Genomic DNA, 17,108 nt, shown 5'->3' with positions numbered 1-17,108 from the left:
CTTAAAACAACTGACAGAATGGAAGCATAGTACAAATGATAGAAAATAAGTTTAAAACAAACAAGAGAAATGAAGAAACAGCAGAGCTAAGTCTTACCCTCATCCCTGAAGATTTTCATAAACATGGCCCTGAATGTGGGTTCAACAGATCCAACTGTGCACTCAACCTGAATTCGAGATTTCACAACATCTGCTGGGAATATTGCCACCCAGAGACTTACACCTCCAATCCCGCCACAAAGAACAGTTCTGAGTGCACCTGTAAGAAGACGAAACATTATGATTTCCTTATTAGCTTGCAGGCTCTTTCTCTCACTTTCACACAATGATGAGGATGGGTTGTTGATAATATGGCTTGTAGCCTAATTTTTCTCACTTTCACACATTGATAATTAGAGCTGGGTACTGTGAGAAATTTTGTACCACAGGATTTCTCAACATACCGCAATAAGTACCACCATATACTGCAATTATGTTAGGGGCCAACAATTCAACATGCTTGGCAGAAACCCAACACTTTTATAAAAAAATCTGTCTGTCAACAACTGGAAAAAATATCTTGTTCTGATTTATAGAAAAGTAACACCATATTATATCCTTGATGCTATTAGGACAAAATAACACCATGTTATATCCTTGATATTATTAGGATAAAATAACACCATATTATATCCATTATATTATTAGGACAAAATAACACCATATTATATCCTTGATATTATTAGTACAAAATAACACCATGTTATATCCTTCATATTATTAGGATAAAATAACACCATGTTATATCCATTATATTATTAGGACAAAATAACACCGTATTATATCCTTGATATTATTAGGACAAAATAACACCATATTATATCCTTGACATTATTAGGACAAAATAACACCATATTATATCCTTGATATTATTAGGACAAAATAACACCATGTTATATCCTTGATATTATTAGGACAAAATAACACCATGTTATATCCTTCATATTATTAGGATAAAATAACACCATGTTATATCCATTATATTATTAGGACAAAATAACACCATATTATATCCTTGATATTATTAGGACAAAATAACACCATATTATATCCTTTATATTGTTAGGACAAAATAACACCATATTATATCCTTTATATTATTAGGACAAAATAACACCATATTATATCCTTGATATTATTAGGACAAAATAACACCATATTATATTCTTGATATTAATAGGAAAAATATCAATTATCTTGAGATAACAAAAAGAAAATCTTTGAGCTTAAAAGAAAATCAACTCTGCCCCTGATAATTAAATGGCCAGTACCTCACAGTAGATGAATCTTCTATGTGTATGTTAAATGTTGCATAAGCTGCAATCTAAAAACTTAACTAAGTTGGATTCATTAAAACTTAGACTATAGCTGATACTGTAAAAGACATTGTACTGACATTAGGGAGCTTATTGACAGAAATATGCCGTGTTGATACTGAATCCTACAATTTTCTAGCTACACTGCTTATATAACACAAAGGGAAACTTTGAGCTGAATGCCAACACCAGGACAAAATATTTATCAATGAGAGCCAGTAAACATTAAACACACTAAAAAAACTAGAAAATTTTAGTGGACTTGAGAAATTATGTGTAGTTTAAACAGAATACAAGTTTGCTCCTGAAAATCAAAGGATAATACAATTGAATACATATACTTACACATTCACATATGCTAGTAAGTAATTAAAACATGATATGTGTTGGGTGTTTGTTTTTTTCCAATCTGAAATTTCAATGAAAGTTGGAATCTGCCTGAATCTATTTCACAATTAATTTGGCTACATGTTGGCATATGTGACAGGTGTCAATGATGTGATTAAAGGATTATAAGTTCGATTGCAATGTATTTTTTCACCATTAATTTGTGATAGATACAACTGTTTTGTTAAAAAAGATAAATGTTTGAACTGTTACATTATATTCCACACATGAAGTAAATCGTTATAGAAGGTGAAGAAAGAGAAATGATGAAAGCAGTCCAGAGACACACCCACACATGGACAACCATAAACCCACCCACACATGGTAAACCATAAACCCACCCACACATGGACAACCATAAACCCACCCACACATGGACAACCACAAACCCACCCACAAATGGACAACCATAAACCAAATTATCTAAAAGGTACTCTGTCTAACTTTTTTTCAATAGAAAATTGTACCAATTTTCTTTTACTGGGTTGTAAAAACTAACCAAATAAGTGGTATGATGCTTACGTGTTTGTGACAGTGGTTTGGGAGATCTCACTTCTGCTAAAAGATTTATTTCTTAAGTTTATATCTACTGTCCACATTTCCAGACTTGGAAGCCATCACAGAAAGCAATTTTTCCAGTAAATTATGTTTCTCCAAGAACACTTATACCTAATCACATTAATGTTAGGTATATATGTCAGCTACCTCTCAAATTTAGCCCTAAATTCATCATTTTTGTTGTTGTACAGACAATGGACAATAACTCATCCCCATTACCTCCCCTAGCAGCCACCAGGTGTCACTAGTCTTTCAAGCTGAGTGAAATACCAGCATGGATGCTTGTAAGACTGGGTGGCTGGGAGGGATTTTTAAGTAACGTGATTGGGTAAGTATTCTTGGAGAATTGATTTATTGGAAAAATTTACTTTCTGTGAAACCTCCTTTGAATATGTTCCCCACTGACATTAACACATTAACCCCTGGTGACGAGTTTAAGTGGCAGGAGGTAGTAGCCTCCTGCCGAGCTTTGTAGCGTCAAGGTCATGTATGATACACTAAAGTGGGTGGTATTATTGAAAGGTAGACAGATGTAGCTCTACAATGATACCAAATAATCTGGAATTTCTAGTTGCACTACAAAACACAGAAGAAAAAACCTTATATTTTGAACCCAATTTTTTTTCTACCCAAAATTCGCCCGTGATCAGAATCTGATTTTGTGTCCGAGATCAAAGGCAAACCGGTATGAACTGCAAGCAGACAGATGAACCTTTTCAAAAAGTAGGATAAGATGCTAAATCCCTGAGATAAAAGCTACAGAAGGCTGATACTGCATGCCATTCAACAGTTTCTATTATGTTGCAGATCAAAATGTTACATTCAAATATACATGCTACATGTAATGGGTATATACTATAAGTAGTGGTTTTTAAAATTTGTTTTGAAGATCACATAAAATTGTGTTTTCTTGAATCAGGATCATGTCAGAGGGTTTGGGAGTACAAAATCAAAATGTTAGCATGACACGCAATGCTTCAATCTGATTAAAATCAGATCTCTATTTCACGTAGTACAGTGGTGATCTGATTTAGATCACAGGGACTTGTATCATTGCTTACAATTTAACTATCAGTAATACATGTAGTACAAGTATTATTTTATACTAATGTATAATAGTTCAACTGTAAGCAGAGATATGAGCCCCTGTGATTAACATTGCACCATGTTATGGCAGGTATGTCAACATCTCAAAAATACATTTACACATTTCATCAGTATGGTCAAAGTTTCTGTTGGCAATTTTTTAGTTTTTGTTTGAAAAGCCAGACAGGCACCATACTTAGAATACAGGGCCCTGGGCATCAGGCAATCGGATTAGTTGAGCACTGTACAGGAATGATTAATATGCAGTATAAATCCAAATATCTCAATGGATGGTGAAAATTCACCTCAATATATGCATGGTATTTCAGGCATAATGTTAACTGTACGACAGTGAAGCTTAAAAATTTGCAACTCTTGGTAGCAGCAAAAGGAGGTAATGGTCAGGAGTTATTTCCCTTCATGTATAAGATAGGGACAGACAAGACAATTTTTTTGTCTTTTTAGTAGAGCTGGATTCCTGAGGTAGCAGGCTTATATCTTTAATGTTAATGTAATCAGGGAATTATTTGAAGAAGGAATAATGATACAGTGCTTCCTCATAAAAAAAGATGTTCAAGGGAAACTTATAAGTGTACTGTGTTATAACTGAGGTTTACTTATATTGAGGTAGGTTCAATATCAAGACTACAATCATACCAAGAAGTGATCAATGACCATACCTATGTTATATGAAGGCTGGTGCCATATGCAGGCACCCTATTGTGAACATTTAGGTACAACAGTTTACTTAATTATGAATACCCTGCTGTCAGTCAACTATACTAAGGTTCAACCAGCAGACATGTTTAATATCATTGACTAGTTTTCAGTATTTTTATTACACAGGATAATGTACTGCTCTATGGTACAATTCAGCAACATAAACTCATGACCAGTTAAAGGTATATTTTCACTTATATGCTTTGAGTATTAATTGGTGATTTTACAATATAAACCTACAAAGCAATAGTTTTGTTTTGCTCCTTTTCAACAAGCTTTTCTTTCCAAAAACAAAAATTGACGCATGTTCCTTGAAGCCCCTTAACAAGATGATGGTCTTACCACAATAAAGCATCCATGATGTGTGTGCTCCTTGCAAACTCCTAATACTGTAATATGGTGGTCTTACCACTAAAACATTACCTATTTCATCCTTGCTTTTTCCTGGCGGAGTCACTATTCGTCTTGCAATTTCATATCCTCCAAAGAAAAAGAAGTACCCTGGCATTTCTCTCATCATAGTTGCTGTGAAGCCCTTAAAAAGACCCCTTATTCCTTCCTGCCTTAAAATTTCTGATGTCAAGCCCCAGGGACCACTGGAAAATCAAAAATAAAGTTAAGGAAATGAGGAGATTGAAGCAAAGCATCACTGGTACTATGTAACAATTTTTCATCTGTGACCATTACTACTGTATTGTGATTTTTCAGTGAGTTTTTTATACACTGTCAATTCTGCCTTAGAATTACCACCATCAAAATTCTAACATTTATTATAAAGAACTATTTTCCTAGGAAAACTGTGCCAACTTTAGACATTACATATACACACATAAGTCAAGTCCACCTGCAAAATGTACTGACCCAGACCTGCCATTTCATAATGCATCAGCAGATATGGGTCTATGCAGATGAACAACATAAGCCCATGATCTGAGAGTGCATGATGCAATGGAAATCTGAGTCTATGTTGTTCATTTGCTGCTGGACTCAAAATATCAGTGAGCATATACTGTAACTAGGAAAAATAATAATTTTTTTTACCTATAATTAATTTTACACCTCAAATTATTTTCTACATATAACTAATTGTACACCTCAAAGAAATAATTAGAGTACCTCAAATTGCACATGATATGCTGCCCTCAATCCCTATAAATGCCCTTGCCATTAGAGCTATGAACTTTACTAAAGAATGACAAGGTGTGGGCCTGAGTAATTTCATAACAATATATGTTGATGCTAACAAGTGATAGTCTGAATAAAGATATAGGCCAATGACTTGCCATAAGATAATTATACATTGACTTAAGACAGACAAGGCCATAACATAATTATACACTGACTTAAGACAGACAAGGCCATAACATAATTATACACTGACTTAAAACAGACAAGGCCATAACATAATTATACACTGACTTAAGACAGACAAAGCCATAACATAATTATACACTGACTTAAGACAGACAAGGCCATAACATAATTATACACTGACTTAAGACTGACAAGGCCATAACATAATACACTTAAGACAGACAAGGTCATAACATAATATGCTTGACTTCAGACAGACAAGGCCATAACCGACCCACGAGAAACTACTGGCAAGCTTTCTCACATACCCACATTGGCCGAATCCTAGACTCGAACCCACACAGACAGAGGTGAGACGGCAGTGATCCATAATAGAGAGCGCTTTAGATCACTTGGCCACTTGGGGCCCCGACTTAAGACAGACAAGGCCATAACATAATATGCTTGACTTAAGACAGACAAGGCCATAACAAAATATACTTGACTAAAGACAGACAAGGCCATAACATAATGCACTTGACTTAAGATAGAAAAGGCCATAAAATAATATGCTTAAGACAGACAAGGCCATAACAAAATATGCTTGACTTAAGACAGACAAGGCCATAACATAATGCACTTGACTTAAGACAGACAAGGCCATAACAAAATATGCTTGACTTAAGACAGACAAGGTTATAACAAAAAATGCACTTAAGACAGACAAGGCCATAATAGAATACACTTGAATTAAGACAGACAAGGCCATAATAGAATACACTTGAATTAAGACAGACAAGGCCATAATAGAATACACTTGACTTAAAACAGACATGGTTATAACATAATGCACTTGACTTAAGACAGGCAAGGTTATAACATAATGCACTTGACTTAAGACAGACAAGGTTATAACAAAAAATGCACTTGACTTAAGACAGACAAGGCCATAAAAAAATATGCTTGAATTAAGACAGACAAGGCCATAACAAAATAAGCTTGACTTAAGACAGACAAGCCATAACATAATATGCTTAAGACAGACAAGGCCATAACAAAATATGCTTAAGATAGACAAGGCCATAACAAAATATGCCTGACTTAAGACAGACAAGGCCATAACATAATATGCCTGACTTAAGACAGACAAGGCCATAACATAATATGCCTGACTTAAGACAGACAAGCCATAACATAATATGTTTAAGACAGACAAGGCCATAACAAAATATGCTTGACTTAAGACAGACAAGCCATAACATAATATGCTTAAGACAGACAAGACCATAACAAAATATGCTTAAGACAGACAAGGCCATAACAAAATATGCTTGACTTAAGACAGACAAGCCATAACATAATATGCTTGACTTAAGACAGACAAGCCATAACATAATATGCTTAAGACAGACAAGACCATAACAAAATATGCTTAAGACATACAAGGCCATAACAAAACATGCTTGACTTAAGACAGACAAGCCATAACATAATATGCTTGACTTAAGACAGACAAGCCATAACATAATATGCTTAAGACAGACAAGACCATAACAAAATATGCTTAAGACAGACAAGGCCATAACAAAATAAACTTGACTTAAGACAGACAAGGCCACAACAAAATATGCTTGACTTAAGACAGACAAGCCAAAACATAATATGCTTGACTTAAGACAGACAAGGTCTTAATATTATGCACTTGACATAAATCAGACAAGGCCATAACATAAGGCACTTGACTTAAGACAGACAAGGCCATAACATAATGCACTTGAATTAAGACTGACAAGGCCATAACATAATTATACACTAACTTAAGACAGACAAGGCCATAACATAATTCTATACCTGACATAAGACAGACAAGGTGAAAACAATGTACATTAGAATTAAGACAGACAAGGCAAAAAAAATGTAGACATGAATTAAGACAGACAAGGTCATAAAATATTACACTTGTTTAAGACAAACAAGGCCATAACATAATATGCTTGACTTAAGACAGACAAGGCCATAACATAATGCATTTGACTTAAAACAGACAAGGTCATAAAATATTACCCTTGACTTAAGACAGACATGGCCATCACATAATATGCTTGACTTAAGACAGACATGGCCATAACATAATATGCTTGACTTAAGACAGACAAGGCCATAACATAATATGCTTGATTTAAGACAAACAAGGCCATCACATAATATGCTTGACTTAAGACAGACAAGGCCATAACATAATGCACTTGACTTAAGACAAACAAGGCCATCACATAATGCATTTGACTTAAAACAGACAAGGTCATAACATAATGCACTTGACTTAAGACAGACAAGGCCATAACATAATATGCTTGACTTAAGACAGACAAAGCCATAACATAATGCACTTGACTTAAGACAGACAAGGCCATAACATAATGCATTTGACTTAAAACAGACAAGGTCATAACATAATGCACTTGACTTAAGACAGGCAAGGCCATCACATAATATGCTTGACTTAAGACAGACAAGGCCATAACATAATATGCTTGACTTAAGACAGACAAAGCCATAACATAATGCACTTGACTTAAGACAGACAAGGCCATAACATAATGCATTTGACTTAAAACAGACAAGGTCATAACATAATGCACTTGACTTAAGACGGGCAAGGCCATCACATAATATGCTTGACTTAAGACAGACAAGGCCATAACATAATGCACTTGACTTAAGACAAACAAGGCCATCACATAATGCACTTGACTTAAGACAGACAAGGCCATCACATAATGCACTTGACTTAAGACAGACAAGGCCATCACATAATGCACTTGACTTAAGACAAACAAGGCCATCACATAATGCACTTGACTTAAGACAGGCAAGGCCATCACATAATGCACTTGACTTAAGACAGACAAGGCCATAACAAAATATGCTTGACATAAGACAGACAAGGCCATAACATAATGCATTTGACTTAAAACAGACAAGGCCATAACAAAATATGCTTGACATAAGACAGACAAGGCCATAACATAATGCACTTGACTTAAGACAGACAAGTCCATCACATAATGCACTTGACTTAAGACAAACAAGGCCATAACATAATATGCTTGACTTAAGACAGGCAAGGCCATCACATAATATGCTTGACTTAAGACAGGCAAGGCCATCACATAATGCACTTGACTTAAGACAGGCAAGGCCATCACATAATGCACTTGACTTAAGACAGACAAGGCCATAACAAAATATGCTTGACTTAAGACAGACAAGGCCATAACATAATGCATTTGACTTAAAACAGACAAGGCCATCACATAATATGCTTGACTTAAGACAGACAAGGCCATAACATAATGCACTTGACTTAAGACAGACAAGGCCATAACAAAATATGCTTGACTTAAGACAGACAAGGCCATAACATAATGCACTTGACTTAAGACAGACAAGGCCATCACATAATGCACTTGACTTAAGACAAACAAGGCCATCACATAATGCACTTGACTTAAGACAGACAAGGCCATAACAAAATATGCTTGACTTAAGACAGACAAGGCCATAACATAATGCACTTGACTTAAAACAGACAAGGTCATAAAATATTACACTTGACTTAAGACAGACAAGGTCATAACATAATGCACTTGACTAAAGACAGAGAACGCCATCACATAATATGCTTGACTTAAGACAGTTAAATCACACAAGGCCATAACATAAACACTTGACTTAAGAAAGATAAAAACTAACTATTTAAAATTTAAGCAACAGTTTCAAATGACCCTGACCTTTGCCTGTACTAAAGTTGATGTCACAAAAAGTTAAATAATTTCTGAAACCATACATTTTTAGTCTTTCCATTCCTCCCTCTAACTTCCCTTGTGTTGCCATTTCTCTCATGGCTTGCAGACGACATTTTACTAGCTCTGTTGGACAAAGTGAAATTGTCGAGAAGAATGCTGCAGAGCCCCCTGCTATAGCATTTTCCAGTGGATTCAAGTGTTTAACATCGGTCTTTCTTGTTACGAAAGCCACACCTTTTTGGCATAGACCATAGAAGAGGAACAGTATTGAATTTTCCGCTATGTTGGCAGCAAGTGCAGGCACAGTTCCGGCATAAAGTCCACGGGCAATTCCATCCTGTTTGTATGTCTGCACAAAACAGTGAAAAGCATTCCTGTACATTGTTGGGAAAGTCTGCAGTTTTACTTTGACTGTATCCAAAGGCTGGCCAACATAAACGTTTGCCACACCACCTGAAATAGTAATAAGGAACATATAGTATTTACATTGAATAATGTCTAAAACCAAGCCTTGTAATCAGAATATTAATGTTCTACCTAGAAGATTTTCATGTAAGAGGGGAGGGATTGAGGGAACTTGCCCCTTAAGGGCTCTTTTCACTCAAGAACAAGGGACATCAAAATTGAAACATGATAGTTTCAATATGACGTCTTTACTGGAGTATTTAGCAGAGCAATAAAAGACATATTTATGTAACATTTACGGTAAAAAGAAAATGAACAGTGTTGACTAAACAGATAAGCCCTGTCAACCCTTTTTCGCAATATTCACATTCCCAATCAAACTGACACATAGTTAATGAAGCACAGAATAAAGATCACAGTGACACAGTTTTAAAAAGACACTGTACCCACCAAAAGAAATCACTCATGAAGATGCAAGCCAACGACACATGGGAAACTGAGTTAAACATTTAACTTAAGCAAAAATATGGATCATATTTATTTACTTTTGGTGAAAAAGTGTTGTGCCAAATAGCAGGCATTATAAATTAAACTGAAGCATTAAATATGGGTCATACTTACTTCCTTTTTGGTGAAAAAGTGTTGTGCCAAATAGCAGGCATTATAAATTAAACTGAAACATTAAATATGGGTCATACTTACTTACTTTTTGGTTAAAAAGTATTGTGCCAAATAGCAGGCATTATAAATTAAACTGAAGCATTAAATATGGGTCATACTTACTTACTTTTTGGTGAAAAAGTGTTGTGCCAAATAGCAGGCATTATAAATTAAACTGAAGCATTAAATATGGGTCATACTTACTTACTTTTTGGTGAAAAAGTGCTGTGCCAAATAGCAGGCATCATAAATTAAACTGAAGCATTAAATATGGGTCATACTTACTTACTTTTGGTGAAAAAGTGTTGTGCCAAATAGCAGGCATCATAAATTAAACTGAAGCATTAAATATGGGTCATACTTACTTACTTTTTGGTGAAAAAGTGTTGTGCCAAATAGCAGGCATTATAAATTAAACTGAAGCATTAAATATGGGTCATACTTACTTACTTTTTGGTGAAAAAGTGTTGTGCCAAATAGCAGGCATTATAAATTAAACTGAAGCATTAAATATGGGTCATACTTACTTACTTTTTGGTGAAAAAGTGTTGTGCCAAATAGCAGGCATTATAAATTAAACTGAAGCATTAAATATGGGTCATACTTACTTACTTTTTGGTGAAAAAGTGTTGTGCCAAATAGCAGGCATTATAAATTAAACTGAAGCATTAAATATGGGTCATACTTACTTACTTTTTGGTGAAAAAGTGTTGTGTCAAATAGCAGGCATCATAAATTAAACTGAAGCATAAATATAGGTCATACTTACTTACTTTTTGGTGAAAAAGTGTTGTGCCAAATAGCAGGCATTATAAATTAAACTGAAGCATAAATATAGGTCATACTTACTTACTTTTTGGTGAGAAAGTGTTGTGCCAAATAGCAGGCATTATCAATTAAACTGAAGCATAAATATAGGTCATACTTACTTACTTTTTGGTGAAAAAGTGTTGTGCCAAATAGCAGGCATTATAAATTAAATTGAAGCATAAATATAGGTCATACTTACTTACTTTTTGGTGAGAAAGTGTTGTGCCAAATAGCAGGCATTATAAATTAAACTGAAGCATAAATATAGGTCATACTTACTTACTTTTTGGTGAAAAAGTGTTGTGCCAAATAGCAGGCATTATAAATTAAATTGAAACATAAATATAGGTCATACTAACTTACTTTTTGGTGAAAAAGTTTTGTGTCAAATAGCAGGCATTATAAATTAAACTGAAGCATTAAATATGGGTCATACTTACTTTTTGGTGAAAAAGTGTTGTGCCAAATAGCAGGCATTATAAATTAAACTGAAGCATTAAATATGGGTCATACTTATTTACTTTTTGGTGAAAAAGTGTTGTGCCAAATAGCAGGCATTATAAATTAAACTGAAGCATAAATATAGGTTATACTTACTTTTTGGTGAAAAAGTGTTGTGCCAAATAGCAGGCATTATAAATGGGCAAGAGATCTTTACCTAAATGCAAAGCAAGAATCCATTAAAGAAACTTGATGCTTTTTAGCTGAAAAATTTTGGAGGAATCCATGACAAGTCCATTTCTGTTATTCTTTTCAACTGCCACGTATTAGAACCAATTTTGTAGAAACTCCAACAAAATTGTCAGAGCAATGTAAACTATTTTGTCATGGACTTTGACCTGAACCTAATGCCATTTATACAAAATCACTGAATTTATCTCTGACAATGTTAAGATATACAATATGACTAATTTGATAAAATTATTAGTTTTATAATTTATAATTTTCGAGGAAAAAAGGCAGTTACTGAAGTGTCATCATTAAGGTTCTCTTCAGATATATCCCCAAACTGTGTTTGATACAAATTGGTTCATAACCATTTGAATCGCCATTACAAGGGAGAATAGCTAAAAAATGGGTCAAGGCCACTGACCTAAATCAATGTCTGAGAGCTAAATATCAAATGTTTTCGCTGGAATGCAAGTGAATACCAGGTCTGGTCAAAATTAATGTTTGTAAATACAAGTCATTGTGTTCATAAGTACAAAATTTCAAGCAATGAATTTTGACTTTGTCTCAAGGTCAACTAAGGCTGGTTTTCAAAACTCCTTCATTGAATTGGAGATATGTTGGTGGACAGATCTGAAAATGTTGGCAGACAGAGGCACAATTTTAATTCGGAACCAATTAAATATTAAAGGTGTTTTCATGATCAGATGAGTGCCATTTTCAGTCATATTCATATGCATAATACCAAACTGTACAGTGTTTTAGCGATCAGAGGAGTGCCGTTCTCAGTCATATCCATATGCATAATACCAAACTGTACAGTTTTAGTGATCAGATGAGTGCAATTCTCAATCATATACAGTTGCAAAATACCACACTGTACAGCATTTTAGTGAAAACCACATTCTGACATGATCATTCATTCACTTATAGACGTATGAAGATTTTCATGGAGGCTGTCATCGCCTGGCATTTTGGAGGCTGTCATGTCTGGCATTTTGGAGGCTGTCATGGCTGGCATTTTGGAGGCTGTCAAGGCATCCATTCTGGAGATTCAGTAAATCAACAATATTTGATGCCAAGTCAGCATCATTTTCATTCAAAGGCAGCTAGACATCACAAGAAGTAATTTACTAAATGCCCATTATGATATCACAATATGCTTGGGAGAACAATCAAAAAGATTTCAAGTGGCCACTTTACCAGTAATGTTAAATGTCAGATCTGTATATTTTCATTTGATAGAAAAGTGACATCTTAAGAAGTCTTTCAGTGAAAATTCCATGTTACTGTGGTCATCCATTGTCAAGAACTCATGATAACAAGATTTTCAAGATAACCACCATGGCTAGCATGTGTGAGGTCAGACTGGCACCATTTTATTTAGTACCAAGAAGTCATTTAGTGAAAACCCATTGTCAATACAGCTATGTGTTCAAATGGAGTAGCAATAGCAAGACTGTCAGGATGGCAGCTGAGATGGCCTTATTGAATATCTGAATGGACCATTTTCATGTAATACCCAATATACATCATAAGAAGTCTTCAAGTGAAAACCTCCATCTTAATGTGTTGAAATACATACAGGAATTGCAGGTACACTGATATTCTAAAATGTTCACTTTTTTATCTGGATCATACTGTTTGCAACAAAGACTACACAGGGTATGATCCAGAAAAACATTTTCATATTCATGCAACAGGAATGTAGCCATACATGTACAAAGTTGACTGGGGGGTAAAAGCCAAGGTTTTCCAAATTGGACAATTTTTGTTGCTGTTGTTGTTGATAAGCTTAAACAGTGTACTAAGTAGGTTCTGGAATTAATTCAAGAACATTATTAAACTTTTAAGTGAAAAAAATTCTAGCCAATAATTTCAGAAGGTTAAAAAAGAATAAATAATAAATATTAATATCTTTGAAATGGTCATCAAAAAATTTTCTAAAGTTTTCACAGTATCAGGTAAAGACCTTTTCAAATATGCAACGCTGTAATCATTGATCTCAAACAAGGTCAGGGCATTTTTTGTAATTGCAGATAATGCAAAAATATTATTGTTCTCCTGCTGATCATAGTGAAAAACATAGTTCATGATATTTCAAATCAATAAATACACATTTGCAGATGAAAATTACTCATTTCTTCATCCTTTCTGTATAACTATCCCTATTGTGGAGGGAGAAGTCACTCCTCTCATTTCTATGACAGTACTCATGTTTGAGTGCTGGTGACACATTAGTCAGAAATGTATCTGGACAGTAGTCAGTAATGTATCTTGACAGTGGTCAGAAATGTATCTGGACATTTGTCAGCAGTGTATCTGGACAGTAGTCAGTAATGTATCTGGACAATAGTCAGTAATGTATCAGGACAGTAGTCAGAAAGGTATCTGGACAGTAGTCAGCAATGTATCTGGACAATAGTCAGTAATGTGCCTGGACAGTAGTCAGCAGTGTATCTGGACAGTAGTCAGTAATGTATCTGGACAGTAGTCAGTAATGTGCCTGGACAGTAGTCAGCAGTGTATCTGGACAGTAGTCAGAAATGTATCTGGAAAGTAGTCAGTAGTGTATCTGGACAGTAGTCAGTAATGTATATGGACAGTGATCATAAATGTATCTGGACATTTGTCAGCAGACTACCTGGACAGTGGTCAGTAATGTATCTGGACAGTAGTCAGAATGGTATCTGGACAGTAGTCAGTAGTGTATCTGGACAGTTGTCAGCAGTGTATCTGGACAGTAGTCAGCAGTGTATCTAGACAGTAGTCAGAAAGGTATCTGGATAGTAGTCAGAAATGTACCTGGACAGTAGTCAGCAGTGTATCTGGGCAGTTGTTGCTGTAGGGTGCAATGCCATTTTTCAGCACATGATAGGTTATACATGGCGGCCAGTATTAATGGTGGAGGAATTACCTGGGAAACCCCTGGAAAGAACCACTGACCCTCGAGAAGCTACAGGCAAGTTTTCTCACATACCCACATTGGCCGATTCTCAGACTCAAACCCATGCAGACAGAGGTGAGATGGCAGTGATCCGTAACGGAGAGCACTTTAGACCACTCGGCCACTCGGGGCCCCTATCTGGATAGCAGTTTTGCTTGTATAAAGTTTGACTTAAGTGCTATCTATCAGTAACAGTAATTAATCAAGCATTTTATCGATCCTAACATGGTGTAGCCACAAAGGAATCTAGTTCAAGACGATAGTTTTGGTTGTCCTCAAAGGCATGACACATTGTTCATTGATGTGAATTATACAGAAATGAATCGTGCTTGGTTGTCCTCAAAGGCATGACACATTGTTCATTGATGTGAATTAAAGAGAAACAAATCGTGCTTGGTTGTCCTCAGAGGCATGATGCATTGTTCATTCATGTGAATTATAGAGAAACAAATCGTGCTTGGTTGTCCTCAGAGGCATGATGCATTGTTCATTCATGTGAATTATAGAGAAACGAATCGTGCTTGGTTGTCCTCAGAGGCATGATGCATTGTTCATTCATGTGAATTATACAGAAATGAATCATGCTTGGTTGTCCTCAAAGGCATGACTCACTGTTCATTGATGTGAATTATAGAGAAACGAATCATGCTTGGTTGTCCTCAAAGGCATGATGCATTGTTCATTGATGTGAATTATACAGAAATGAATCATGCTTGGTTGTCCTCAAAGGCATGACGTTCATTGATGTGAATTATAGAGAAACAAATCATGCTTGGTTGTCCTCAGAGGCATGACGCATTGTTCATTCATGTGAATTATAGAGAAACGAATTGTGCTTGGTTGTCCTCAAAGGCATGATGCATTGTTCATTGATGTGAATTATAGAGAAACGAATTGTGCTTGGTTGTCCTCAGAGGCATGATGCATTGTTCATTCATGTGAATTATAGAGAAACAAATCGTGCTTGGTTGTCCTCAGAGGCATGATGCATTGTTCATTGATGTGAATTATAGAGAAACAAATCGTGCTTGGTTGTCCTCAGAGGCATGATGCATTGTTCATTCATGTGAATTATAGAAAAACGAATCGTGCTTGGTTGTCCTCAGAGGCATGATGCATTGTTCATTCATGTGAATTATAGAGAAACGAATCGTGCTTGGTAGTCCTCAAAGGTACGAATATGTTATCAGAATGAAAACTGGATGCAACAAAATTGCAAATGAGAGAGAGGGAAATATCAACCGGTTGCTTGAAAACACCTGCCATTCACACATGACACAGTGTAAGTTGCAAAATAACCAAGATTGTATTATAACCAGGTTAACTATAAGAAAGTATCTTGCAAATTAAAATCCTTATTTGAAAATATATTCACTGTGAGTGCAAATGACAACCTTTCCACTTTCATGCATTACAAAAAGTATTTTCAAACAAAAAGTTATTGCTGTGTGTACCATTTACCCTGCAAATATCAAAGCCCATGTGCATCCATTATGGTTACAGATGGCAAACAAAAAGAAGCCAGGTGGTGAACATATACAACTGTTACTGTTTGAACTTACTGACAGAATATCAAATACAAAGGTTATTTTATTACAAAGCAAGCCAACTCCAGAAACCAACTTTGGATTCTTGTAAGTGTGCTGATTTTTTGTTTTAATATACAAAGTCGGCGAACATATGGAAGTCAACCTTGTTCCTTTTTACTGGTATTCACATGAAGTTTGATAATAAATTGAAAATAAGCACCGTTTTTATAGCAACACAATCTAGTGCTTCGTGCATTGACATCGGTGACCCAGCACCTCCCAGAACATTTGGAGGAGAAAATAAAATCAGTCGATGAATTCGTGAAGGCAAGAAGAAAAGACGATAATGCCAATAATATGATCATTAACATGGATGGAACTCCAATGTGGTTTGATCTCATTCCTTTACAGACCGTCGATAAGGAGGATTTAAAGTGTCAGAATTCTCATGACTGGCGCAGATAAAAGAAATCTTACTTTAGTCATTGCAGTTTCCGGTACCATGACCAAGGGATCATAACTAAACACTTGTCACATATATTATGCAAATTTGACCTTTGACCTTTTCCCAGAGACCCTTAGAAAAGGACATAAAATTATACCTTCCCAATGATTGTAATCACATTGGCAGCCTATTTGCCAATTTGGTGAATTTCCACTAAGCAGTGCAGGATGTGATGATAGTTACAGGTGGATGGATGGACAGACAGACAAAAAGATGGATGGTTACAATATCCCCCTGCTAAAGAATGAGGAAAATGTATCTCACTATTGTAATATAGAGTTATTGTTCAGATAGTCTAGATAAAAACAGAAAGAAACCAATTTTTCTAGTAAAATATATTTCCTTGAGAATACTTACCCAGTCATAGTACCTTAA

At 35.3% G+C, this 17,108-nt stretch overlaps 1 protein-coding gene across 2 annotated transcripts in view; it reads right to left on the bottom strand.

Moving 5' to 3' along the window:
* LOC149800228 (mitochondrial ornithine transporter 1-like) overlaps window positions 1-17,108 on the bottom strand; it is a 30,827-nt gene that overhangs the window by 8,356 nt on the left and 5,363 nt on the right. For both annotated transcript variants that reach the window (XR_016421341.1, XM_089959793.1), the window contains exons 3-5: window positions 9,250-9,661; window positions 4,530-4,702; window positions 98-259 (exon numbers count right to left, since the gene is read on the bottom strand). Coding sequence is in view for 1 of the 2 variants with exons in the window: in XM_089959793.1 (XP_089815919.1) it covers window positions 98-259; window positions 4,530-4,702; window positions 9,250-9,661 (747 nt within the window). In the remaining variant the exon portion in view is untranslated. The remainder of the gene's footprint in view (window positions 1-97; window positions 260-4,529; window positions 4,703-9,249; window positions 9,662-17,108) is intronic.

The sequence above is a fragment of the Sinohyriopsis cumingii genome, chromosome 5 (assembly GCF_028554795.1).
Source record: "Sinohyriopsis cumingii isolate HCF-2022 chromosome 5, ASM2855479v2, whole genome shotgun sequence".
Taxonomy (NCBI): domain Eukaryota; kingdom Metazoa; phylum Mollusca; class Bivalvia; order Unionida; family Unionidae; genus Sinohyriopsis; species Sinohyriopsis cumingii.
This window is presented reverse-complemented; position numbering and strand designations above follow the sequence as displayed.